The 25,804-nt window shown below is 39.7% G+C and overlaps 1 protein-coding gene across 4 annotated transcripts in view; it reads right to left on the bottom strand.

Annotated features, from left to right (window-relative positions):
• Positions 1 to 25,804, bottom strand: part of ZFR (zinc finger RNA binding protein) — a 43,039-nt gene that overhangs the window by 2,668 nt on the left and 14,567 nt on the right. For 2 of the 4 annotated variants that reach the window (XM_062017596.1, XM_062017598.1), the window contains 13 exons: positions 25,213 to 25,404; positions 23,266 to 23,566; positions 22,161 to 22,354; positions 18,400 to 18,519; positions 16,705 to 16,850; positions 16,160 to 16,322; positions 13,387 to 13,592; positions 13,008 to 13,158; positions 11,489 to 11,630; positions 6,420 to 6,517; positions 5,505 to 5,600; positions 561 to 672; positions 353 to 450 (listed from right to left, as the gene is read on the bottom strand). In XM_062017596.1, the coding sequence (XP_061873580.1) occupies positions 353 to 450; positions 561 to 672; positions 5,505 to 5,600; positions 6,420 to 6,517; positions 11,489 to 11,630; positions 13,008 to 13,158; positions 13,387 to 13,592; positions 16,160 to 16,322; positions 16,705 to 16,850; positions 18,400 to 18,519; positions 22,161 to 22,354; positions 23,266 to 23,566; positions 25,213 to 25,404 (2,019 nt within the window). The remainder of the gene's footprint in view (positions 1 to 352; positions 451 to 560; positions 673 to 5,504; positions 5,601 to 6,419; positions 6,518 to 11,488; positions 11,631 to 13,007; positions 13,159 to 13,386; positions 13,593 to 16,159; positions 16,323 to 16,704; positions 16,851 to 18,399; positions 18,520 to 22,160; positions 22,355 to 23,265; positions 23,567 to 25,212; positions 25,405 to 25,804) is intronic. The other 2 variants (XM_062017597.1, XM_062017599.1) reach the window with 2 other exon arrangements.

Genomic DNA, 25,804 nt, shown 5'->3' with positions numbered 1-25,804 from the left:
ACTCTAGCAAAAGCATCAAACGAAGAGGTAGGAGCAGTAACCTTTTAAGCTGCCAGCGTGAATGCTCAATACTGTAAGTGGATACAATAAATATTAAAAATTAAACTTACACAGATTTCTTCACAAAATATTAAATGCCAATGTAATTTAAAACACAGTAACTTTCTGCTGCAGAGCGAGCATCTTTACAGATACATATATAGATGTGAGTGCTCCAAAGTTAATTTGAGTGCTAAAATGAACACTATTATTCATCCTCTGTTGTGACATGTTTGTTGCCTAGCTTAAGACAAAACCAAAGAAAAACCACTCATGAAATTTAGTTACCTCAAACATACATTTCCATACATACCTGTGCACTTGAAGTAATATCCTCTCGTTGCTGATCTGTCATTACAGCAAGTGTATCAAAAGGATCTTTTTCACAAGGGTCCAGAAGGCCAGGACCACCTACAATGGTTAGGCTAATTAGTAGCACATCTCTATGTGATTTCAACCAAGACCACAGATTTTACATTAGTTAAGCGTCAGTGCACAGACCCTGATGAAATGCAACTTGCCTTTCAGGATGATTCCTGAAGATATACACTCAAAAACTCTTCTCAGTGCATCCCCAGGACTCTGTGGTCCAGTAGCACTGCTAATTGCTTTTTCCACAAGCAACTCCATGGCCTAGACCAACGATAAGAGAAAACACCCTATTCAGAAGAAAGATTAAACCAGACAAAACCTGCTACTGTTGTTCAATACAGAACTTCTGAATCTGGCATTTTGAAGAACGTTATACAACATAAAACACTTTCAATTAAAATGGACAAAAAGGTCAGACACTTTTATAAAGATGAATAAGGAGACAGTTGGTGCAAGACTAACACTGAGTACTGATACTCATAAGCTTCTCATCAAAAGCTGTTTGAAAGCATTGTGGACATTTATGCAGTAGTAGCCTGCATCTGCAGATTAGCAACTTCTCTGGTCATTCTTTGAGAAAGTGTGAAACATGATGGGTCACCTGTATCTGTCAGCCACATGAATAAACAGAACTATAGTACATCTAATGAAATTAACAGGATGCTAAAGGCAAAAAAAGATTTTTTCCTACAAGAGCAAAAAAAAAAATAATCATCTTCTAACATTTACGTGGTTACTAGTTCTTCAGTTTACCAGACTGAAATTCACAGCAGGTTTTCTCCTGGAAATAGGCTAAAAATAACTCAGACGTTAAACAAGTGTAAAAAAACCTTGATGATAAACAGGTTTTCTAAAATTTGGACATTATTTGATATTAGTTAAAATGTTTTAAATTACTTGCTGTATTTTAAATACTGGGATTTTTTTTCCTGTGAATATTTCCATTGTTTACCTTTATTAGACACTATTTTTTCCAGAAAAACTAACTTTCTGCACAACTTAGTTCTGCATCCATTAAATAGTTTCAGTACTATGTCTTTGGCAAATTTATTCTCCAACAATGTATCTCTTGTGTTTTGGTTCATCTCCTCCCCACTGAGTATACAGCTGTTCAGAGGTTGCCTTTATTTTTAACTGACTTTGACTTTTTGCTTGTTGATCTGCTTGAGGGCAGGAAGGCCCTTCAGAGGAACATGCACAGGCTGGATCGATGGGCTGAGGAAATCACATGAGGTTCAACCAGGCCAAGTGCCTGGTCCTGCACTTGGGCCACAACAACCCCAGGCAATGCTACAGGCTTGGGGCAAAGTGGCTGGAAAGCCGCTGAAGGAAAGAGATCTGGGGGTGTTAATTGATAGCAGCTGAACAGGAGCCAGCAGTGTGCCCGGGTGGCCAAGAAGGCCAGTGGCAGCTTGGCTTATGTCAGAAATAATGTGACCAGCAGGGCCAAGAGGTGATTGTCCCTTTGTACTCTGCACTGTTGAGGCCACATCCTGGACACTGTGTTCACTTTTGGGCCTCTCACTACAAGAAGGATATGGAGGTGCTGGAGTGTGTCCAGAGATGGGCAACAAAGCTGGTGAAGGGTCTAGAGAACAGGTGTTGTGAGGAGCAGCTGAAGGAGCTGGAGATGTTTAGTCTGGAGAAGAGGAAGCTGAGGTAAGATATGATCACTCTACAACCTCCTTTCAGGTAGTTGTAAAGTGAGCTGTGAGTTGGTCTCTTCTTCCAAGTAACAAGCAACAGGATGAAAAGAAATGGCCTCAAGTTGAACCAGGGGAGGTTTTGATTGGAGATTTGGAAAAATGTCTTCCCCAGAAAGGGGTGTCAGGCCTTTGAACAGGCTGTCCAGGGAAGTGGTGGAGCCACCATCCCTGGAAGTATTTAAAAAGACATTTAGATGTGGTGCTGAGGGACATGTTTTGGTGCTGCATGTGGCAGTGCCGGGTTAACAGTTGGACACGATCGTCTTTAAGGTCTTTTCCAACCTAAATGACTCTACAACTGTATTTTATGATTCTGCTTTCAAGACTAAGGTGCCTATTCTGATGCATGTGAGTAACTATAGGTAGTTCTGATTACAATCCTTCACTGAAGGTGCCCATTCCTTTCTATTTTAGCTCCATTGAACTGATAAATTTCAGTTATTGAGCATGGTGCTTCCATACTCTCACTGTATCACTGAGGATTTAGCAACAGTAATTTAGTTGTTTTAAATTATGAAGCAAAATACAGTAGGAAAGAAAAAAAAACCAGAATGAACAGAATCACAGAATTGTTACAGTTGGAAAAGAACTTTAAGATCATTAAGTCCAACCACTAACCTCATACTGCCAAACTCACTACTAAACTAAATCATATCCCTCAGTACTCCACATCTTTTAAATATCTCCAGGGATGGTGACTCCACCACCTCCCTGGGCAGCCCGTTCCAATGCTTAATAACCCTCTCAGTAAAAAAGTTCTTCCTAATGTCCAACCAAAACTTCCCCTGGCACAACTTAAGACCATTTCCTTGTGTTCTATCATTCATTACTGGGGAGATTGACTCCCACCTCACTACAACTCCCCTTCAGGCAGTTGTAGAGAGAGATCATGTCTCAGCCTCCTCTAGGCTAAACATTCCCAGCTCCCTCATAGGACCTGTTTATGACCTATTCGGCCACTCCTCATAAGACCTGTCTCTAGACCCTTCAACAGCTCCAGTGCCTGTTTCTGGACATGCTCCAGTACCTCAATGGCCCTCTTGTAACAAGGAGCCCAAAACTGAACACAGCATTACAAGAAGATAATCACTTTCATGACCCTGCCAGGTCACACTATTTCTGATATAGGCCAGGGTGCCACTGGCCTTCTTGGCCACCTGGTCGTACTGCTGGCTCATGTTCAACTGCTGTCAATTAACTCTCACAGGTCCTTTTCTTCAAGACAGTTCTTGAGCCACTCTGCCCCAAGTCTGTAGCACTACCTGGCCTGTCCAGGTCCCTCTGAAGGGCCTTCTTGTCTGCCTAGCGTGGTGTTATCAGCAAATTTACTGAGGGTGCATTTGATTCCCTCATCTAGATCACTGATAAAGATGTTAAACAAAATAGGCCCCAGCACTGAGCCCTGAGGAACACCACTGGTAACTGGCTGCTAACGGGAGTTAACTCCATTCCCCACCACTCTCTGGGCCTGGCCAATTTTCTACCCATTGCAGAGTAGGTCCTTGCAAGCCAAGGGCAGCCAGTTTCTCCAGGAGGATGCTGTGGGAGACTGTGTCAAAGGCCTTACTGATGTCTAAGAAGACCACATCCACAGCCTTTCCCTTGTCCACTAGCAGGTCATCTTGTCATAGAAGAAGATGAGACTGGTAATGTTTTTGTATTTATTCAAGTCTAGTTCCTCCTACAAGACACTGAGGTGTACACTTAATTCTACGAAAAAGTGAATTATGATGACCTGGTGCTTATGTGTATGAAAGGAAGACTTCCAGTTTGAAAAACCAACTTTGTAGGAAGCTGACAAAATTCTTCTAATTTATTGCTTTTAGGTGCAAAAAGAAGGTGCTACTAACTTCCCAATATCTTCTACTTTTACAGCTACTAAAAAAAGTTCTAGCATTTCTTTGGTTTGTAACAGACTTCTAACATATGGGTTTGGAGAATTTCTGTACTCAGAAGAATATACTGAATCTATGAAACTCCACCTTTGACTGACAGGAATTACATATATTTAAAATCACGACCTTCAGTCTGTCATTATTAGCAAGACTTTGCCAACAAGCCAAAAGAATAGCTGACTACACAGTCTTCAAGGTTGATACATGTCACCGATAATGGATCGGGTACCGGAAGCAAATCAGAAATCACTTTTGGAGAGAGCTGAGACAGAGCTAGATTGAGAGACTGCTTCATACCTCTCTTCCCTTCTGGATGTGCCTTAGAACAGATAACATAAGAAATAAGATTGCTTCTTTTTTCCTCTTTCTTCATCTAAGAATCTTCAACTAAGGCTGCTTTTCTAAAAGTATGCCAGAGTTTATTCTTTGGCAAGTCAGTATCACTACTGAGAGGGCGCTTAACATACTTTTTAGCTTCTTTTAAGCTATATTTGTACAGTGTGTCTTTCATGAAATGTAGCACAGAAACTGGCACTATTTTTTCTATTTTAAATATTTTTAAAAAACAGAAATAACTGGTCCACATTTTTCCCAGAAGCAATAAATATTATCAGAACGAATTTAATAAAAAATTGTCTGCAAGCTTACTACAGTTGTAAAACATTTCTGTTTGAAATAATGCCAACTGCTCAAATCGTCTTGACAATGTTAGCACTGTTCCTGCCACAAATGAAAAGGAAGCAGCACAACGCAAGGTTTGGTCTGTGAGACAAACAAGTCAGGGCTAAGTTTGCTTCTACGCAATACAAGTTTCAGACTAGCTTTATTCAGTCCACAGACTGAACATTTGTTAATATTGAAGCACAACTTGCACTCCTGGAGAGTATAATTTAAAACAGTCAACATAAAAGGAATGCTCCAGAACACTAGGAGACATTACCTGGTACAAGCTAGAGATGTAAATGACACTGACTGAAATGCTAGTGGTGATGCATCCACAGATTGTTCTGAAGTATTGTGGTATTTTATCTTGTGGAAGGGATGTATTAATTATCACAGGGATTACTGTGATTTATTCTTTCAAGTAGCCTTCTGTTATCACAGAACTATCTGGGCACAGCTGATGTTATTTTAAATTTCAGTAAATTCTGAGCAATTCAGAGTAGGTGGTTAAAAAAAAATAAGACTCTCCAAGGAAGGGGAAACAGGAAAAAACCACTAAGGGTGCCGCCCACCAAGAACGTAGAAGAACAAGAAAATTCCTTTTGGGAAAATAAAAAAATTGAGCTCCAAATGACAAAACCTCAGAAAATGGTTTTTTTAGAGGGAATCTGGATTATTTGTTGGCAGAAAAATATCCCCAAAACCATACAAAATCCTATGTTACCTCTTGTGAAGAAGTTTGCATTTAAAAAATGTAGCGACACTTCCCTATGCTTTACTTGTAGCACCATCTGTATTAAAAACTCTCTCTCCAAAGAACATTACTCACCCAGCTTGGAAAATCAGACCAAGTTGGAACCCGCTGACAGAGGTCACGAAGAATACGTATGATAATCACACAGGACTGCAGACCATTAGCTCTAGCCTTGAGAGCAATACAAAATCAAATTAATTAATCCCAGCACCTACAGCAAATAGGACTCATTGAAAGACTAAAACACCACTGTTCAATGGAAGCTCAGATACAAGACTGAAACAAATCATTCTACAACATTATTCCATGAGCTGCCATTTACAGCAGTATTTTATACAGGGTTAGTAATTTGAGGTGGTAGAAGTCAAAGTGCACAGGTTATACAAGAATAACATTTCTTGATCCCCTGTACACTTTGACCTATGTTCACTTGTAACAATACAGTATCTTTCTACATTAGAGATAAAAAGGATAAAGTAAAGATCTAAGAAATCGGTATAGAGACTGAAAGGTCAAGGGAATCTGTTTGGTTTCTTTATTGTGCCTTTGCCAGAACGCAAAGTCACTAAACCAAACAGTTGCTTCTCACCTTTCATTCCCTACACTTAATGCACTTAAAGAAATAGGAAAAAAAGTCTTAAATCTAAACATGAAGCTTTAAACACATATTCCATTATTTAAAGCAAAGTTACTCTGCAGCCTTATGGAACATATAACAAATATACAACATGTGATCACCCCAAGCGAGTCAAGCTTTCAACGTCGCCTTCTCCATGACCAGAAAAAAACAAAATCACGTCGAATGAGCAATAACTGCGTAAAGCAGTTCCTCCATACTCAACCTTCTACCTTTAAATTTAGGGACCAGAAAAATATTAAGTATTATTAGCATGAACAGCGCTGAGTGTTTTCACACAGTTAAACACTTACATTGCAACTGAGCTAATCTCTCATAAGGCTACAAGAAGAAAGTAAAATGATGTTCCGAACCTGGAACCACTTAGCGTGGCGTAGAGCAGCCAGAGCGTCAAGGCATTTTTGCCTGTCCAAGACGTCCGGTGGGTCTTTCACCATACCCGAGGTTACATCTAAAATGGATTGAATTGGCAAAATGCAGTGAGGAATGGGTGTTTGACCAGGTGAGCAAGACACTTCCTTAAAGTAGCTTCAATGTCACACATGCCATTTAAAGTTCAAACCCTTCAACAACAAATGTAAATGTTCAACAAAAGCCATTCAATTAGGACTAGGGCATCAACCCAGCATGAAGATCGAGAGCATATTATAGTTTAGCTCTGATGTTGTTTTCAAATGCACTGCGGGTTATGCAATGCGTAGCACTTCTTTATTTAAGCTAACACTGGAAAACACGTATCCCCTAGAATCAAATACTGAAGGAAGGACGGTTGGACACAGTGCACCAGCACAGAGAACACAAAACAGAAGGAACACAAAAATCCACTTTAACTAAGTAAAAACGTTCAAATTTAGTTTCTTGTAAATTTTAATGGTCACATGTTGCTTGGGACCTATTCTTAAAAGAAAAACTAAATGTAAGAAATCTTAAAAGCACTAGATGTTTAGTAATGATATTATTTTCATATCTTAAACTTGAAATTATTTTGTTTTAAAACCCGCCTCAGGGAATGCAAAACGTTCTTCAATATTACATAGTTCCATTACTTTCTAGTACCCTCTCTCTTACTCAGATAAATAAAAATTCCTCAGCCCATAATATATGTATTCCAGTATCATTTAGGATGCAAGGATGGATCTGAAAAGGGACTGTTTTACTTAAGATTCACCAGGAAAATGAAAAGCAAGGAATAGTTTTAAAAACACAAAGCAGAACGTCTAAGAGATAAAGAAAATATATAGGAGATCTTGTATATTTAAATGTTCAGAAACTGAATTAAATTATCAAGCTGATTGCTTTGTTACCAAAAATGAAAAGACCACAAGGACCTTTTGGAAGTGGTTTTATCAGTCAAACTAGAACCACTGAACAATGTGAAACGGTATTCCTGGCTTACTTAAGACTGTACAGATATAATGCACCGATCAGCTTTAAAAGTCCTTTGTTTTACTAATTATGAAAATGGGTACTGTGGCTAGTAACAAACTGTATTAGTAGCATAACTGGTGATACACCAGATAAGAAGAAAGAAAAAGCCCTCACTCAAGGGTAGTCATTTCACAGGAAGCGGCTGTATGGAACAATATATATTTTACTCCAGCAACATAAACATTTAAGTAAGTTGGAGGATAATTTTATAGAAAAGAAATATAAATTGAGACTTATGAAACATGCCTGCAATGATAAGGTTTTAGGCAAGCTGTAAAAAGACAGCTTTGAAACAACCTATTTCACACCAATGTAAAAATAAATAGTAGGATACTTAACTACACAGAGAGCTAAAAAACCACGAATGAACTTGTTGGTATAATTTTGCAATATAATAATTAATCTGAAGTACTATATTCAGGTTTGTGCATTTTTTACAGGATAGTCCCATTGCTCTGTAGAGGGCTAAAAGAGAGAAGATTTCAAAACATGAAGTTGAGAAGAACGTAGGTATCTTCTCACTTAGATATTCAAACTTACAGATTGTATGTTAAAAGTGGAAAGATGAAAATCTTAACTAACAAGGCAGTTACAGAGCAAATTAAGACATTTAAAGCGGTATTTTCTTTAAAGCAAAGCAAATCCAAAAAACCCCCAAACCTGTATGAGAGAGGTGCCAGGTAAGATAATTAATGAAATGACTACAACCTGGATATAATAGACAACGAGTACATTTAAAGAAAACCCACAGCAGGAAAAAAGTAAGGTTGAGAGAGTAAAATAAAAATATGGGTTGTTGGGCCTAGCAGCCTAATCAAGTCAGTTACTTACATTATTCTAGAATTACTATGCAAATAGGTGACACTGTGCAAACTTTTAGCACAATCATTCATTCAATAATTTGAAATTCCAATTACTCTTAGCTTTGAAAAAATCTCAATTTGGACAATAATTTTACTAAGGAGAATTCCAGTTTAAATGTGTGGAAAGAGACTCTTATTCGGTGCTGTAAATGTCCATCTGAAATGCACTACCGATTGATACTACACGAATACTCCTGAAACTTAAAAAGACTCTGAAAGCCACAAGTTGCCAAGGCACCTATTGCACTGAGAATATTTTGACTGAATGAATATGTCAAGAAAACTCTTTTAATATTTAATCTGTGGATTTTTGCATCTGTTTCACATTTCAGGATTAACCCCTTAAAGACTATTTAACTAAATTCAGATGCCTAACCTACCACCCTGTCAAGCTAAGGCAAAAAGATGGATTAATTTACGAAACATGAGCACGAATTCTCACCTTATATAACTTACTTTAACTACTTGCCTAAATATAAGGGGTTAATCTTCTGTTAGACATGCTGTGTCCACACTACCTCTTCATTAAAAGTTAACAGGTATGTCAAATTCATTAAGTTTTATTATGTGAAATATGTTTTACCCAGTCAACTATTTTAAGACTAGTGTGAACACTGCTTAATTCTAGGAGAGAGACAAAGACGGAAAGAAAAAAAAAGAAACAAACAAAAAACCAAAACACAAAGTAACAGCAGATGCTAGGACTATGCATCCAAACCCCCTCCTTTGTAAAGCATGGCAGGTGTGACACTGAGCTTTAGAAAACCTTGGTCAAAAATCCTTCCGATGTCTTGGCAGCAACCCCTGACAGGGAACAAGTCCTCTGCTAGAAGGCTTTGGACCGGGGCTGTTGGCTAGGGATAAAAAAAACACACGCGCACACATCTATGTGTTTATAAGTATGTACACTTTGTATGCTGAAGGAAAGATTCCACAGCAGGGGTTAGAGCACTTTGAATATATCAGATTCGGCAAACTGTCAAACGCACAGTACTGTTAAGAAACAGGAGCTATGCGGTTAACAATTTTATTTCACTGGGGTTTTTTTTTTAGCCTTTTATCATGTAATGGGATTATTCCATGTCAAACATGATTCTGCTCCAAGTACAAGTCTCAGTCTCATCTTTACTCAAACTGGTTCTTCCGGTAAAGCCTTCCTTATCACCTGAGCTAGCTCCCCAAGCGGGATAAAAAAAGGAAAAAACTTTAAACCATTGTAAGACACAGAGCATGAGAAGCTGCAGTAAGGAAAAGCACAGATGCATACTGTTACTCTGCAGCAAATAAGCAGCAGTTTTCGTAATGAGGCCTTCTTTGCTGCAATGATTTGCAATTCAGTTTTCTATTTTTTCTAGTTTCAAAAGCAAACTTTTCTGCACATCCGTTTTATGCTGCTCAGTGTCTTGAAGAGAAATCTGATTTGATTTTCCTTGCCCAGAGGCAGTACTGCATTCAGCAGTGAATAAACTCACAATTTTAACTCAAGTGTGGGTCAGACAAAAATACAGATTTGTTTCCTTTAGGTGGCATAAATTAAGGGATTGATGGCAGTAATTTGAAATGCAGTTTCTTTTTAGTCCACCTCATAGAATTTTAGGCCAGAAACCACTTAATTGAAATTCACTATTGTGGCAGGAACCAATATCGCACTTCTGCACAGTACTTAAATAAAAATGGTGCTTAGGGTTACCTTCATTTAACAGTTAATCTAATTTAACACTTGAATCCTTTAAGTTAAAGCACTCTTTATGGACTTAAATAACATGTGAAGTTGGATCCAGCAGAGACAAACCAAGAGTCGTGTTACACTTAAGATTGTCAAAAACCAAATAAAATCAGTTGGTTGTGACAGTACATGTACAAAGCCTTTATAGCTAGGAATGATAAGCATAGCTTAAAAATTATGTACAAAGCATTCTTAAAGACTATTCAAAAGTCATCCAAGCCAGAGAATGCACCTTGAAATTTTTCTTTCTGATTATGCCGGACGACTGTTAAGACAGCTTGCTTATAATGCACTAGTCACAGCTACAGGACATTTACTAATGCAATATAAAAACTTCAAGAATTTTAGAGGACATGTAATGATGAGATGAAGTAAAAAAACCTCCGTGACTTATATAAATACGGATATACACCAGCACATTTATACATACACACATTCAATTTTTTCAACCTGCATATGAGAAGTGTTAAGATAGCCTGAGATTTCCTATTTGTAGGTTCACTGTCAAACACTAGAACCCTGTCTGCAATGATCTCTTTCAACTACAAAAATACAGGATTAAAAGGAAACAAAAGTTAATTTTATCTGACCCGTACACAAAAAGAACCAACGTACTGCAGACACTAATCATGCTTCTTGGCTTAAAAGCTTTTGGAGCTTTGAAAGTGTTACGGAACAGACCCTAAAGCAACACTGCTGGCACCAGAGAAACTGTGGACTTCAGAAATGTAAACTGTTTTACAACTCCACCTTCTGCTTCAGCTCAATGACAAAGTCATCCCTCATTGTACTAGTCTTGGTTTGCCAGTTGGATAGAAGATTGATTGTAATACCAGGAGCCTAAATATACTCAAAAAGCACTCCAGACCAAAAAGCAACCTCAGAGAGCTGGAAAAAATCACATCGTCTTTTAAAGTTAGAAGAACTGCTGTAATCAAAAGTGTCATTTTAAGTGGCGCTGCTATTGAAATGTGCAAGTGATAGTGACAGGAATACTGATCCAGTTTGAATCAAAAAACCTGCAATTTGATTTTCTAAAACCATACATTCTCTTAGGGCAAGACTGTTCTAAAAAGCCAGTTTATAGCCACTTGCTATAAAAGACTTAAGTTTTCCACACAATTTTAAAAGAGGGGGGAAAATGGTCAAGTTTGTACCTTTTCCAGAAAGCTGAGGTTGGACATAAAGTTATAAATTTAAAAAATTAAATAAACGCATCATATAAGCATTTATTTTAACCAACTGTTCTCTACCAAGACTAGTTGTTGAAAAACAAAGTTTCGATCAAATACATGTGCCAGCATGTTGCCTTCCAGGACCTTAATGCCATCTTAAGCAGAACAGATAAATGTAAAAAAAAAAAAAACGTGTGAGAAAGAAGTAACATCTTTAACAACTTCCCAACCTCCTTCCCTCATGTTCTCTTCGCGAATGACTGGAGATGTCAGTGTGATAGTAACTTGCATTTTGGGTTCCACACATGAATTTAAAATTATTGCTGCTTCTGGAACTGCACACTTGATATCGTATTTCTCAGGACTTATTACCTAAATATTGAGAAACAGAAATGTTCATTAGCATGAGGCCAATAAAAGTATGGTGAAAGAATGGATTTCGACATAGCTCTTTTTAACAGAAAGACAGAAACAGAATGTAATCATGTGAAGCATATACCTCTGTATTCAAAGAAACCACAGTATACACAATTAAGGTAAATATATGAACTCAAACGCTGTTTCCACATAATTAATGAAAATACACAGCACTCACCAAGCACACACAAAACTAAAAAAACTACCCAGAAAGGAAACTCATATGCTGGTAAATTACATAAATAAAAGCCCCAGTGCCACTTAAAATGTCATATGGAGAGATTTCTCATTGGAAAATAGAAACCTTTAAAAAGCACAAAGATGCAGTGGCTGTCCTTTAAGCTCACAGTTACAGGAAGGGTATGGGTGGGTGCATTCCACACTTGGCTGCACAAGATGCTAAGACCAAAGGGCAAGACAAATACTAGGGAAAAAATCTGAGAGTAACTAACAAGGTGGGTATTCCAAACTGCTTCTCACAGCTAGACTAAGTAATTCTAAACACTCTCAAAAGGCAGCTGCTGGCACCTCTGCAACCTTCTTCCACAAACAGAAGGAGGACAAATGACTTCCTCACAAAGCCAGATCAAGATGTGCAGTTTTTAAGTTTTCTTCTGTTCTGTTACCTCAGACAAGAGCAAACTTAGGGTTATTTTCTAATTAACCCATTCCTGTTAAAGCTTCTACTATGCCATTGACTTTGCCAAACATTCTACCAGACAGTACTGAAACATTAAGGTCGTGACAAGCATTCTAGAATAACTGTGGATGGGCTTTGTTCAAAAAACTTTATACTTTTAGTTTCTTGTGGGAATACAGAAAATGGTTTACATGAATTCCACCGAATGGTCAAAGACTGAATGTACTGTTTTGTTTTTTTTTTAAAGGGATGAATTAAAAAATCCCAAACACACAAGACTTAACTATGGAACTACAAAGCAGTGGCAGATACATATTGTAAACAAGTTCTAAGTACAAACTGGCAGAGAACTTCAACTTTCTGGCAGACCTTTGACCTTCCTGTAACACCATAGAAATTACATCTGTTGCTGCTGGTAAACTGGATAATAAGCCTCTCTTCTGTTCATTTTTATCTCCCAGATAAATGAAATCTACTAAATGAAGATTGCTACTACTCTGCTAGCAGAGACACCTAGACACTTGCATGGACACATTTTACAGAAAACAAAACATGTGGCATAGTCCCCGAATTCAGGTGGAAACACAAAATGGAAAGAAACTGAATGTGGGCAGCACAGTGAACCCTGCAGATATTTGACTTTTACAGTATTTTTACAAAAATTCAAATCCAGTAGCCTCAGTTCTACTTACTGCCAGTTGTTTGGGAAGACTTTCAGCAATACGACTGAGTAACGTCTTTGAAGGTTTCTCAGCACACAAGAGAACGAGATTGACATTTCGGTCTCCACGGAGCAACAAACCTTTAGCCAAAACACCTACTCGCAGAACTCCTTTCAAAGCTCTGGGAAGTACAGTTAAAAGATGCGTTTAAAATAGCACAAAAACCTTAAACTCAATCTTGAAGACAGAAAAGTGAAAGAAAGTAGTATTCCACACACTTTTGAGGACAAAGTAACACGGACTGTACCAAAACCCGAAGAGAAGAGAATCTCTGGACGCACTCATAAGTGTGAGGAAAAACTTAAGGAACAAGTGATGAAATTATTAATGAGGAATTTTTCAACAATACCTATCTTTGCTGCCATCTTTTTTGTCATCTCCCTCTTTGTTCTTGCTTTTTTCATGATCAGTCATGTTGTCAGAAACAAGTTTCAAAGCACGCTCAGTAATAGAAACAATTTTTTGGACTGCTTGAAGCTCCTCCTCTGTTGGATATATGGCAGCATGTTTGGTCATCACGTAGCGGTCATCAGAGGAGTCAGGGCGGCGTAGAGGCTGGACAGACAAAAAAGCATACCTCTGAAATTTGAGTACACTTCCAAGTTCACAAATGCTGCAACCAAAACCCAAACATCTGGCTAAACATTGCTGGAATGCAACAACACGTGAGGTATCCTTTATCAACTTGGACTGGTCACAATCAATTGTATTGGAAAAAAACATGAAATGTGTCAAAATGAAACAAAATAGGAAATATCAGGATCAAAAGTATGTTCCCAATCTGATTATATGTTGTGTTCATATCAACTGGGAAATACTTGCATATTGCTGCAAAACAAAGTATCCATGATTGCTTTCAGAGAATCACAGGAGAATTCAAACAGGAAGGGACCTCAAGAGTGGAAAACATGGTCAGCTAGGAGACCACATCTGTTGCTCAGGGCTTGTATCCAGTTGACAAAACATCCAGCCACCAAGGATGGAGGCTGCATAACATCTGTGTGAAAAAAAAAATTATTTCCTGTATTCAGTCTGAACCTCATTTGTCTTAAGCTGGCTGTATCTTGCCCTCTCATTACTGTAAGGAGCCTGGCTCCATTGTCTTTGTAATGCATGGGTGTTAGAAGGCTATTACGTGCCACTGAAGTTCTCCCTTCTGCAGGCTGAACAAGCCCAGATCTCTCAGTCTTTTCTCAAAGGGCATACAGTCCAGATTTCTAACCACCAGGCAGCCCTACTGAACCTGCTATGGTTTATAGTATCTTTATTGTACTGGAAAGTCTCAAAGTTAAATAGTATTACAGTTTGGGAATAATGAAAGCTGGTCACTTCCCTTCATGGACTGATTATGCTTCTGTGAAGTTAATGCAGGATGCTGTTGGCCTTCATTGCTGCCAGGGCAAACCACTGACTTAGATTGCTATCTGCCATCATCCTCAGATCACTTTCAGCAGGACTGCTACCCAGCCTGTCCCTCCCCAGCCCGTATCAGTGCAAGGTGTTATTCTTCCCAGCTGCAGCATTAGGCATTTGTCCTTACAGAATTTTGTACAAGTTCCTGTTGGTCTGTTCCTCCAGCCTGCCCAGGTCCCTCTAGAGAGCAGCCCTGCCCTCCAAGGTACCAACTATTCACAGAATCACAGAAGGGATCTTGAAAGACCATCTAGTCCAACCCCCATGCCAGAGTAGGGCCACTTAGAGTAAGTCACGCAGCAACTCATCCAGGTGGGTTTTGAATGTCTCCGGAGAAGGAGACTCAACAACATATCTGGGCCGCCCATTCCAGTGCTCCCTCACCTGAACAGTGAAGAAGTTTTTCCTTATGTTTCTTTGGAACCTCTTATGTTCCAGCTTGTATCCATTGCCCCTTGTTCTATCGTTGGACATCACTGAGAGCAGCCTGGCTCCATCCTACTTACACTCACTTTTTATGTACTTGTAAACATTAATGAGGTCACCCTCAGTCTTCTCCAAGCTGAGGAGCCCCAGCTCCCTCAGCCTTTCATTGTAAGGGAGATGCTTCACTCCATCATCTTTGTGGCCCTGCACTGAACTCTCTCCAGCAGCTCTCTGTCCTTCCTGAACTGAGGGGCCCATAACTGGACACAATATTCCAGATGTGGTCTCACAAAGGCAGAGTAGAGGGGGAAGAGAACCTCTCTTGACCTACTGCTCACAGCCCTTCTAAAACACCCCAGGATACCACTGGCCTTCTTGGCGATGAGAGTACATGCTGGCTCATGCTCATCTTGCTGTCCAGCAGGACCTCCAGGTCCCTTTCCCCTACACTGCTCTCTAAGCGTTCATTCCCCAGCCTGTACTGGTACATGGAGTTATTCTTTCTCAGATATAAGACTCTACACTTGCCCTTGTTCAATTTCATTACATTTCTCCCTGTCCAACTCTCCAGCCTGTCCAGGTCTCATTGAATAGCAGCACAGTCTTCTCATGTGTCAGCCACTTCCCCCAGTTTGGTATCATCAGCAAACTTGCTGACAGTGCCCGCTGTTCCCTCAGCAAGGGAATATATTGAACAGTACCCATACCAGCACAGACCCTTGAGGGACTCCACTAGACACAGGCCTCCAACTAAACCCTGCCCCCTTGATCACAACTCTCTCCTGTCTTTCCCCAAACTGATTCAGTCTGCTGCAAGCCTTGAGTGTGCACTCATTCCATTACCCTTCAGATCATGCATCAGGTGCAAACAGGAGAAATCCCAGTATAAACTCATGCACTTGTTGCTGATCCCCAAGTGTATGACCCACCACTAAGTATTATTCTCTGCGACTGATGATTCAACCACTTTTTATCTAGGCATTTGTCCACAATTAAATAAATAATGTTGTTTATACAAATAAAAAGTAGCACACAAATCCAGAGAGACTTGTATTTCAGGAGAAACAATATCTGACTTTAAGGCATCCTTTGGTCATTTCAGCGGACTTTGAAAGACAGGCCCACCTACACAGTTTTGTTAGCATACAATTGATTCTTCACTTTTCCAAATCCTTTACTAAGAAACACTGGAGACAATTGAAACAGAACTTATAATTTATAGTTCTTAACTGTGTCTCCTGCTAGGTATGATTTAATTTTTTTCCTCAAGTTAAGAAACTCACAGCTGGTCCTTGGGGCTGAGGAGGCATTCCTGGTCTAACTCCCAGCAGACCTAGAGGTCCTGGAGGACCATGAGGATATCCTCCATCTGGTATTCTGCGACGGTCATCCCAGTGATGCTGCTCTTCCTCCATTCTCCTCCAGTACATGTCCTCTTCATATCGCCTGAAAAACATCAGTCCAAGTGTTCTCTTTATATAGCAGCTGAGCACTTGCAACCATTCCAAATAAATTCTTGTACATCCTCAGTAACTCATTTCTAGTAGACATAAGCAAATAGCAGTGAACCCCAGGGGGTAACTACAACAAATGATTATTTTGAAGGTAGGTCTGAATTTACAGAAAAATAATAAAAAGTCTCCATTCCTCAGAGTGACTGAACACTCAGAAACAAAAACCTCGGAGGGAAAACGACAACTTAATTAATATGAGACAGTAAAGAGTTTCCATAACAATTACCCCAAATAAGTAACTACAGAACCAGAGCTAGCTTTAGATAAGCTGACTATATCTTTATCCCACTCATTCATAAAACGGAATATATTACCTCATTTCCATCCTCCAGCGTTCCTCCTCTTCTCTCCTTCTCCAATATTCTTCTTTCTGCATCTGTTTCCTCATCTTCTCTTCTTGAATTTTTCTTGCTCGAATACTAGGCTTTACTTCTACTTGTAAGTCTGGGTTTACTTTTTTCTAGTTTAGAAAATAATGAATGAAATGGGGTTTTTTTGTCTTCTCAAGGTTACAGAGTTCTTCTGACATATTTAACACACACTAATGGTCTATGATAAAATCAGGGGGAGTAAAATGCAGTTTTAGAACTGCACTGAATGTATAATTGAAGAAAAATCTGTGTCCAGTATTTTAAAGGAAAGAAATAGCAACATATTAGAAATAGTATGGATTCTCTGTTCATTTATATGAGAATAAAGCAATTTAAGTTTAAAATGTGATATGAAATACTAAGTAATTTGCTGTTAGTTCTGAGGCAGGGTGACTACTGTATAGCCTCAAAACACATTACACCTTAACTACAGTGTGCTTCCTGATGCTCTGTTCCTCGAGGGAAACTCATTAGAGACATACTCTTGAGTTACTGTATAAAATTTTGTATTTTTAATCTTCTTTCACTCCTTTCATGATTATTCAGGTCCATTGTGTCTCCTATGACTACACTAGGTTCCTTCCAATATCATCAGATAAAACTCAAAATGCACCCTGTATGTCAGTACAGGTGTCTCACCATTCAAGACTAAAAAATATGCAGTGTTTGTTTCTCAAATGTCTCCATATAGCCTATCCTGCCAAAAAAATTGAGTGCTACTACTTTACACTATTTGAAGTTCATGGCAAACAACATAAAGAAGGTGTTGTTGCTTGCATACATTGTATCCTATTTTAACATTGTAAAGGTTGTTTGGAAGCAATGTTCAAAGTGTTTATAAAAAGATTAAATTGAAATACAGTTTCACAGGCTGTGTTACTTCTCTAAAGACTATACACTCCTGTGGTGGTTAAACTCCGATGTAACAGCTAAGCACCATGCAGCTGCTCGCTCACTCCTCCCCTCTACCAGTGCAATGGAGAGGAGAATCAGAAAAAAAAAGAAGTAAAACTTGTGGGTTGAGATAAGAACAGTTTAAAAAATAAAATAAAATAAAATATAGTATCAACAATATACTAGAATAACCATAATAATAATGAAAATTAGTGTACCAAAAAGAAAGAAATAAAACCCAAGAAAAGAGAAATGAAGCCTAATGCAATTGCTCACCACTTGCTGACCAATACCTGAGTAGTGATCAGCCCCTCCTGACCAACCCTCACCAGTTTATATACTAGACACGACATTTTATGGTATAGAATAGCCATCTGTATAGTTCAGGTCAGCTGTCCTGGCCATGCTCCCTCACAGCTTCTTGTTCACCTGCTTGCCAGTAGAGGATGGGAAACTGAAAAACTCTTATCACAAGAAAAGTGCTACTTAGCAATAACTAAAGCACCAACATTTTTCTCACACTAAATCCGAACCACAGCCCTGTACCAGCTACCAGGAACAAAATGAATTCTATTTCAGTTGAAACCAAGACAATTTCCTAAGAAATACATTTCTCTACTTTTTTTTTTTTATGCTGTTTCCTCAGAATACCTACTTTTTTCTAGTCTTTAATGGCAAGAATGTCTGATCAGTCAGCCAACATCTGGGGGATTTTCAGATTGAAGCATTAGTATTTCTACTAACCTTATACTGAAGTCTGTGTCGTCTCCCTTTTAAGTGCATCTCCTTGGCATTAGGGTCATTAAAACTGCATTCACAGAGTTTACAGTGAAAGCGGATTACCTTTCCTTCATCATTTCTTACCTGGAAAAGAAAGTTATAACACAACAAAATCAGTCTAATTCAGTGACACTGGATGGTGCCTACCTGTCTCAAGGCATGCTAAAGCATTCACACAAAGAAAGAAGTCAAAGTAGAACTTTCAATTCTGACAGGTACACCATTGTGCTTGACAACAAACAAAGAAAAAAATTTTTCCCTTCTAAAGCATACTGAGCTTTACACTCAAGCCTGAATATACTAAGACAAGTAATTAAAAACTTGCAAATCACAGAAAACTTACATCAGACGTAATCCACCATATCTCATGATACCCACATGGAGAATACTCCACTGGGCATGAAGACAAAATATATAAACATATGCGTAAGCCTTGCAGGTTCAATGCCTTGTCACTCTTAAGGACAACTCAGGGAATTATGGGTCAGTCAGCCTCACTTTGATTCCTGAAAAGGTTGTGGAACAGCTAATCCTGGAAACCATTTCCAGGCACATTAATAGCAAAGTCATGCTTGAAAAACTTGGTAAACACCTGCGATGAAATGATCATCTAGGTAGGTGAGGGGACAGCAGCTGATGTTGTCTACCTAGACTTCAAGAGGCCTTTGATGCAGTCTCACCATAATATTGTCACATACAAGCTACTGATGCATAGGCTGGATAAGGATACAATGATGTGGACTGAAAACTGGCTGAATGCCCAGCCTCCCCAGCCTCAGAGGGAGAATGAAGCCTAGTTGGAGGCTAGAAACTAGCAGTATCAATACTGGGTCCACTCCTGATTAACATCTACATTAATGACATGAATAATGGGGCAGAGTGAAATCTCTGCAAGTTTGCGCATGACACAAAACTTGTAGGAGTGGTTCATAAGCCAGAGGGTTGTGCTGACATCCAGAGAAGAGGGATTTTGATCAGCTGGAGAAATGGGGTGACAGGAATCTCATGAAGTTTAACAGGGGAAGTGCAAAGTTTTGCACCCGGGGAAGAAAAATCCCTTGCATCAATATATGCTGGGGCTCATTGACCTGGAAAGCAGCTTGGCAGAAAAGGAGGTCCAGGTGGACATCCAAGTTGACCATGCTAGTGATATGCCCTTGCAGCAAGAAAGGTGATGGACATGCTGGTCTGCATTGGAGAAAGTACTCCCAGCAGTTGAGGGAAGCGATCCTTCCCCTCTAACTCAGCACTGGTGAGAGTGCTGTGTTCAGTTCTGGGCTTCCAGGAGAAGAGAGACATGGGAGTACTGAAGAGAGTCCAAACAAGGCCCCAACAAAGGTACTGAAGGGCTGGGACTGCAGCATCTCTCTTAGGAGGAAAGGCTGAGAGATCTGGGACTGTCTAACCTAGAGAAGTCTGAGGGGGAATCTTCTTAATGTATATAAATACCTGAAGGAAGGGTGCAGAGGACAGAGCCAGGCTCTTGTCTGTGGTGCCTAGTGACAGGACCAGAGGCAATGGGCACAAATTGAAACACAAGAGGCTCTCTCTGAACATCAAGAAACTCTTTTTTCTTGTGAGGGTGACTGCGCCCTGGCACAGGTTGCCTGGGGAAGTCGTGGAGTCTCCGTGCTTGAAGCCACCCAAAAGCCATCTGGACATGGTCCTGGGCAATGCCTCAAGGTGTACATGTTTGAGAAGGGGGTTACCTCTAGAAGTCCTGTCCAGTCTCACTCACTGTGTGATACTACTTCATGTTGAACAAATTTTCACTAAAATACTGTTGAGGTTTAGCTCCAGCAACTAATTACCATGCAGTCACTTGATCATTCCTCTCCACCCCCAATGAAATGGGAGAGAGAATCAGAAAAAAAAAAGAACTCATGGACTGAGATACAAACAATGTAATAATGAAAGATATAGTAATAATTAATAGAAATAACAGAAATAACCCCCAAAAAAGACTAAGACATACACAACAGAATTCCTCGCCACCTGCTGATAAATGCCCAGACCACCCTGCCATGGTTTGACATGACAGCCTTTTCTGGTAAGGGGGAAGGGGCTGTAAAGATGGCTCCTGTAAGAAGTCGCTCACAACTCTCTCCAGCTCAGAGCCAGACCCACTGCTGGAGCTCAGCCAATTAGACATCTCCACAATCACTTTTTAGGAAGAAGCCAGAAGAGGAGGTTTTTCTTCCTCCATCTTCTTCCTTCTCTGTCCTTTCTTTTCCTTCTGGCTGGTGTGGTGCAAGGAGTAGGAACAGTGAGAGAAACAACCATGAGGACTCCAAAGTCCGTGAGGAAAGAGAGGAGGAGGTGTGCTGGAGCAGAGGCTCCCCTGCATTCTATGGAGAGACCTGGTGAAGCTGAGATTTATTTTCATTTCTTTAAAGACTCCACATCAGTGGTAGAGACTCATTTTGATAATGAGCCCGTATCAGGGCAGAGACTCATTCTGCTAAAGCTGGCCCCGGAGCAGGGGCAGCCATTCACTTCATTAAAGGCCCCGAGCCAGGGACAGTGACTATGGCCAGAGGAGGCCGTGTCCTGTGGGAGGGACCCAACCACTTCACTGCAGACCCTGAGCCAGGGGCAGTGAATTTCTTCTTTAAAACTATGGCCAGAAGAGGCCATGTCCCGAAGGAGGGACCCTTTATCCACAGCTGTAACTGTGGGGAGGAACCCACGACAAAGCAGCTCATTAAACTTATGCCCAGAAGAGGCCTTGTCCTGAGACAGAGACCCATTAACTGCAGAAACTGCAATCGTGGCAAAGAATCCACGCCAGAGACGTTCACCAAGGACTGTGTCCCGTGTGAGGGACCCTGTATTGGCAGAAGCTGCAGCTGTTGGGAACAACCGACACCAGAGAAGTTTGATAAGGACTGTGTCCCGGGGAAGGAACCCTGTGTTGGAGCAGGGGAAGAATGCCAGGAGTTGTCCTCATCTAAGCAGACAGACGCGGCAGAGCCCATCTGTGACAGACTGACCACATCCCCCATTCCCTGCCCCCCTGAGCGGCTGAGGTGGGGGGAGGTAGAGATATCGGGAGCAGTGAGCTGGGCCTGGGAAGAAAGGAGGGATGGGGGAGGGAGACCTTAAAAGGCTGGTTGTAATTTTCTCATCATCCTACTCCCTTTTTGCTTTTATTCTGTTCTGTCTCTTGTAGAATAAACTTTCCTGCTTTCCTCTCTAAGTTGAGTACTGGAGTCTGTTTGGCCCAGAACCGCAACTGGTAGGGAGCCCTCTCTGCCCTTGTCTTAATCCACAACCGTGCTTATCTTTTTACTCCCATTTCGCTGGGGCCTCTGCCATCCTAACGAGGGTGGGGGTGAATGGGGGCACCAAGCAAGAGACTGTTGTGGTGCTGCTGTGCTAGCTGGGCCAAACCACGACACACCCTCAAGCAGCAATCTGCTCCTCCCCATCAGCTCCCTCCAGTTTATATACTGGGCATAATATTCTACAGTATGGAATAGCTATGTCCTGGCCATACTGTCTCTCAGGTCCTTGTGTACCTCCCTGCGGGCAGAGCACAAGGAACTGAAAAATCCTTAACTTGTGATAAACACTAATCATAAATAACTAAAACATCAGTGTTACCAACCTTATTATCCCAGTAAATCCAAACCACAGCCCTGTACCAGCTACTAGGGAGAAAATTAACTCTGTTCCAAATTAAACCAGGATAAATAGTAAAAAAATAATTTTCATATCAATACCTCTTCCACATAGTCATGGCCCACTGGCTGGACATCACTTTGCAAGGCAGCAAGAGTTGTGGGCGTTACTGCTTCAGCTGCTGTGTCTGGTTTTACTTCCTGTGTCTGAACTGTAGCAGCAGGAGTTGTTTTAATACTTTCAGCTGATTTCATTTCTTCCAGTTTACTTCCTGTTGTCTGAAGCTTATTGCCACCTACAAGTCAAAAAAGTTAACGATTTAACTTTCATAAAACGAGAATGTGATTACTTATGATGTGCAAATTGAAGGCTTTACTTGCAATTCTAGCCAAAACATTATCAGTCTTTTAAAATGTGTTAAAACTTCAACATATCTTAAAAACAATTAAATATTTAAAAAAGTTTAACAACATTCAAGTTATTTAAACAATTAAGATTTTATTTTAGCAAGAAAAATTTTTGCTTTAACTGCAATTTTCATGTCTTCTCAAAAGACACAAGACTGAATGGGAAAAACTCAGTAAACATATTTTAATAATTTCCGTTTTGTCATCAGATAATATGCTTTTTTGCTAAATAGATCCAAAAAAGTACTTTAAAACCTTACAGTATTTGTAGCAACAAGGATAACAGTATATTCTCAGTGCTGCAACCACATAAGTCTTTCCCTCAAGAGCAAGGTAGCTTATTGTGGAACAGTTGCTTTCCACCTCTAAATGTCTGTCACACTTATTTTAAAAGTTTCCATTGTTATATTTACACTGTTAGCAGGATATTTCAGTTGCTCAGTTATCAACCACCAATCTACTGCAGGTTGCCTTAGGTTCTAAGACTGTAAACTGGAATAAGGACAAACTAGACTGTAAACTGCAACACTCCAGCAACTACTCCATAAGAAACCAAATGTGGAAGGCTTCTTATGAAGATGGGAGAAGCCTCCAAGAGATACGAGGTGGAGACAAGTGGGCAGAAAACACCATACATTTTTAAGTGAAACTTCTACAGACAGTTCTACTTTCATGTATCAGTAATCCCCTTAAACACAACAGTTACTCATGCACAAAGTTAACTAAATGCATTTGTCTTTGCTGTGCTAAGTCTTAAGAAAAAATATAAAATAGGTTAGGTTTCAAAATAAAGACTGACTTCTGTACTTGCCAACAAAGTTTATTTTCGGTGTAGATATTTTCTTTACAGCTATATTAGCAGCAGCTGAAGATGTTTTGTTGTTGGACGCCGTGTTAAGTGGTGTGTTTGTCGTGGGAGTAAGAACTTTCACTGCAGAAGATGCAACAGAGGAGTTCACAGTACTGCTGCTAGTTGCTATATTTGAAGCAGAGGCAGTTGGTTTGGAAGCAGATGTGGATGTTGAGGAAGTAGCTTGGGTAACCACATTTGGTTCAGTTGAAGGAATAGGTTTGCCAAGTTTTGTGTGCAACTTCACTACCTGCAAGAATTAGAGGAAATCCATAATATGGTTTCCCTTAGATAACTATGAAAAATGAAGAAACACAAACATCAGTATCACTAAAAAGTTAGGTATTGGTTTTTAAAAAAACTGATCTTGGGGAAAAAAAGAAAAGATAGACTTGTAAAAGCTCTCATCATCTGTAACAAGAGTCAACAGTTACCACACATTGCTTATTTTCACTAGTAATTCAGATATTTACTCAGAGCTATGTAGATGGGAACAGAAAGGCCATAAACTCACAAGCTGGTAAAACTCAAGGAAACATTTTGCTCCGACTGCTTTAATATGACCGTTTTAGTGCCTCATTGCTTTTTTCTCTCTCTAAAAGTGTAGTACATTGAATAATTCTGTTTCCAAACAGTATTTGCAAATGAGAGTTAATTTAATTCAGGTTTAACAGTACTGTCTTTTTTGATCACTACATTTGAAGAGCACTCATACTGTAAGAAATTCCAGGTTATCTAGCAAAATGGAATAGACTCCTTAGGCAAAAGATGAGTTTTTTTTAAAAAAGCACATCAGTAAAGATAGTTCAGGAGGCTGCATGTGGTGTATTTCAGAGCTCTTTAGTGTCTCATATAAAGTAATGAAGTACATGGTTATTCTTAGAAGTAATAAACAGAAACTCTTCCACAACATGGTTCAGATAAAAATATATTTCTTTTTGGTGATAGCCGACCATCACCTGAAAAAAGGGTACATGTAGTCCAGAAGAACAAAACATGCAAATTCAAAACGAAGGACTGGGTTTGAAAATAACAGTAAAACCCCACAAATCTGTGAGACATGCCTTTAATGCAAACATGTCTACAAACATATGTGCTCCACATACTGTGATATGCACACAACTCTATATATACACTTCTCTAGGTGTTTTCTCTTTTGATGTTCCTCATGAGAACACAGACATATTAGTGTCACACAATACTGTAAGTTCAAGCAACTTTATGAAATTACTTTTTTTTCCAGTAGAATGCACAAGTTTCTTCATTGTACCGCAGAAATAAATAGACTCCCCTGAGATTTCATTTTCACAGTGACAATAACCTAAATTAGCAGTGGTTAGTGACTATTGCACTGCAAGAGGGACACTGAGTACATCCAGAGACAAGCACTGGAGCTGTTTAAGGGTCTGGAGCACAGGTCTGACGAGGAGTGGCTGAGGGAGCTGAGGCTGTTTAGTCCGTAGAAGAGAAGGCTGAGCAGAGACATGAACACTACGTACAACTCCCTGACAGGATGTTATGTGAGGTGAGGGCCAGTCTCTTCTCCCACATAGTAAGTGATAGGAGAAGAGAAAATGGCCTTAAGATGCACCACTGGAGGTTTAGATTGGAGATTAGGAAAAATATGTTCCCCAAAAGGGTTGTCAAGCATTGAAACAGACTGCTGCTTCCCACTGATAACCATGGCAATATTTTCCCCCTTTCTTGGGACAAGGCCCCTCTGCTAGTGAGCTCAAAGGTAAGTGTGAAACAAAAAGCAGAACTAAACATATATACACAAGTTAATTCAAATTACATTGTTTCTGCCTATTTTTCCCTCTCTAAGATGAGAAGCAAATACAGGAAGAAATACGCTACTGACATACAACCAAAAAAAACAAAAGAGAAAACTCTTACTTTCTGATGCTTGGCTCCACGGATATGGGCAGCATAGGCATCTGCCCCTGTACAAGACACATCACAAAGCTCACATCGCAATTGATTCTGAGTTCCACGAGCAGAAGTGCTGCTGTTATTTGTGTTCTGGGACGCTTTTAACGCTGCTTCTTTCTTTTTGTGTTTCTGGCCTTCTAAGTGTTCTTTATAAGTCTGTTTAAATAAACAACACACACAATAAGCTGTCTTTGTACTGCTCATTCATCATTCATATTAATACATATAATATAGAATACTGCATAAAACACATACTTTGTGTAAGAAAAAATTCCTACACTGGGCATTTTTTACATACGACATGCTGTAAAGCACTAGCAGGCCACTTTTAAGACCACGAAATTTTCTTCTCTGCCATCAGGATTCCACTTTAAGCAACACAAAATGGACTTTTTCTCCTATAACTTCTTACTTCCTTAATGAAGTATTGGTTGACAAATACTACCATTCAAAAATGATCTGATCAGAAAACTGTAGTTTCCTGCATTTCATTCAGTTATTCTTGATCTTAAATTTCCCTCAAACTGCAATACCACAGTGATCAAGTGTATCTAGA

The sequence above is a fragment of the Colius striatus genome, chromosome Z (genome assembly GCF_028858725.1).
Source record: "Colius striatus isolate bColStr4 chromosome Z, bColStr4.1.hap1, whole genome shotgun sequence".
Classification (NCBI taxonomy): domain Eukaryota; kingdom Metazoa; phylum Chordata; class Aves; order Coliiformes; family Coliidae; genus Colius; species Colius striatus.
The sequence above is the reverse complement of the archived record's forward strand: the minus strand, read 5'-3'. Positions and strand labels throughout refer to the sequence as shown.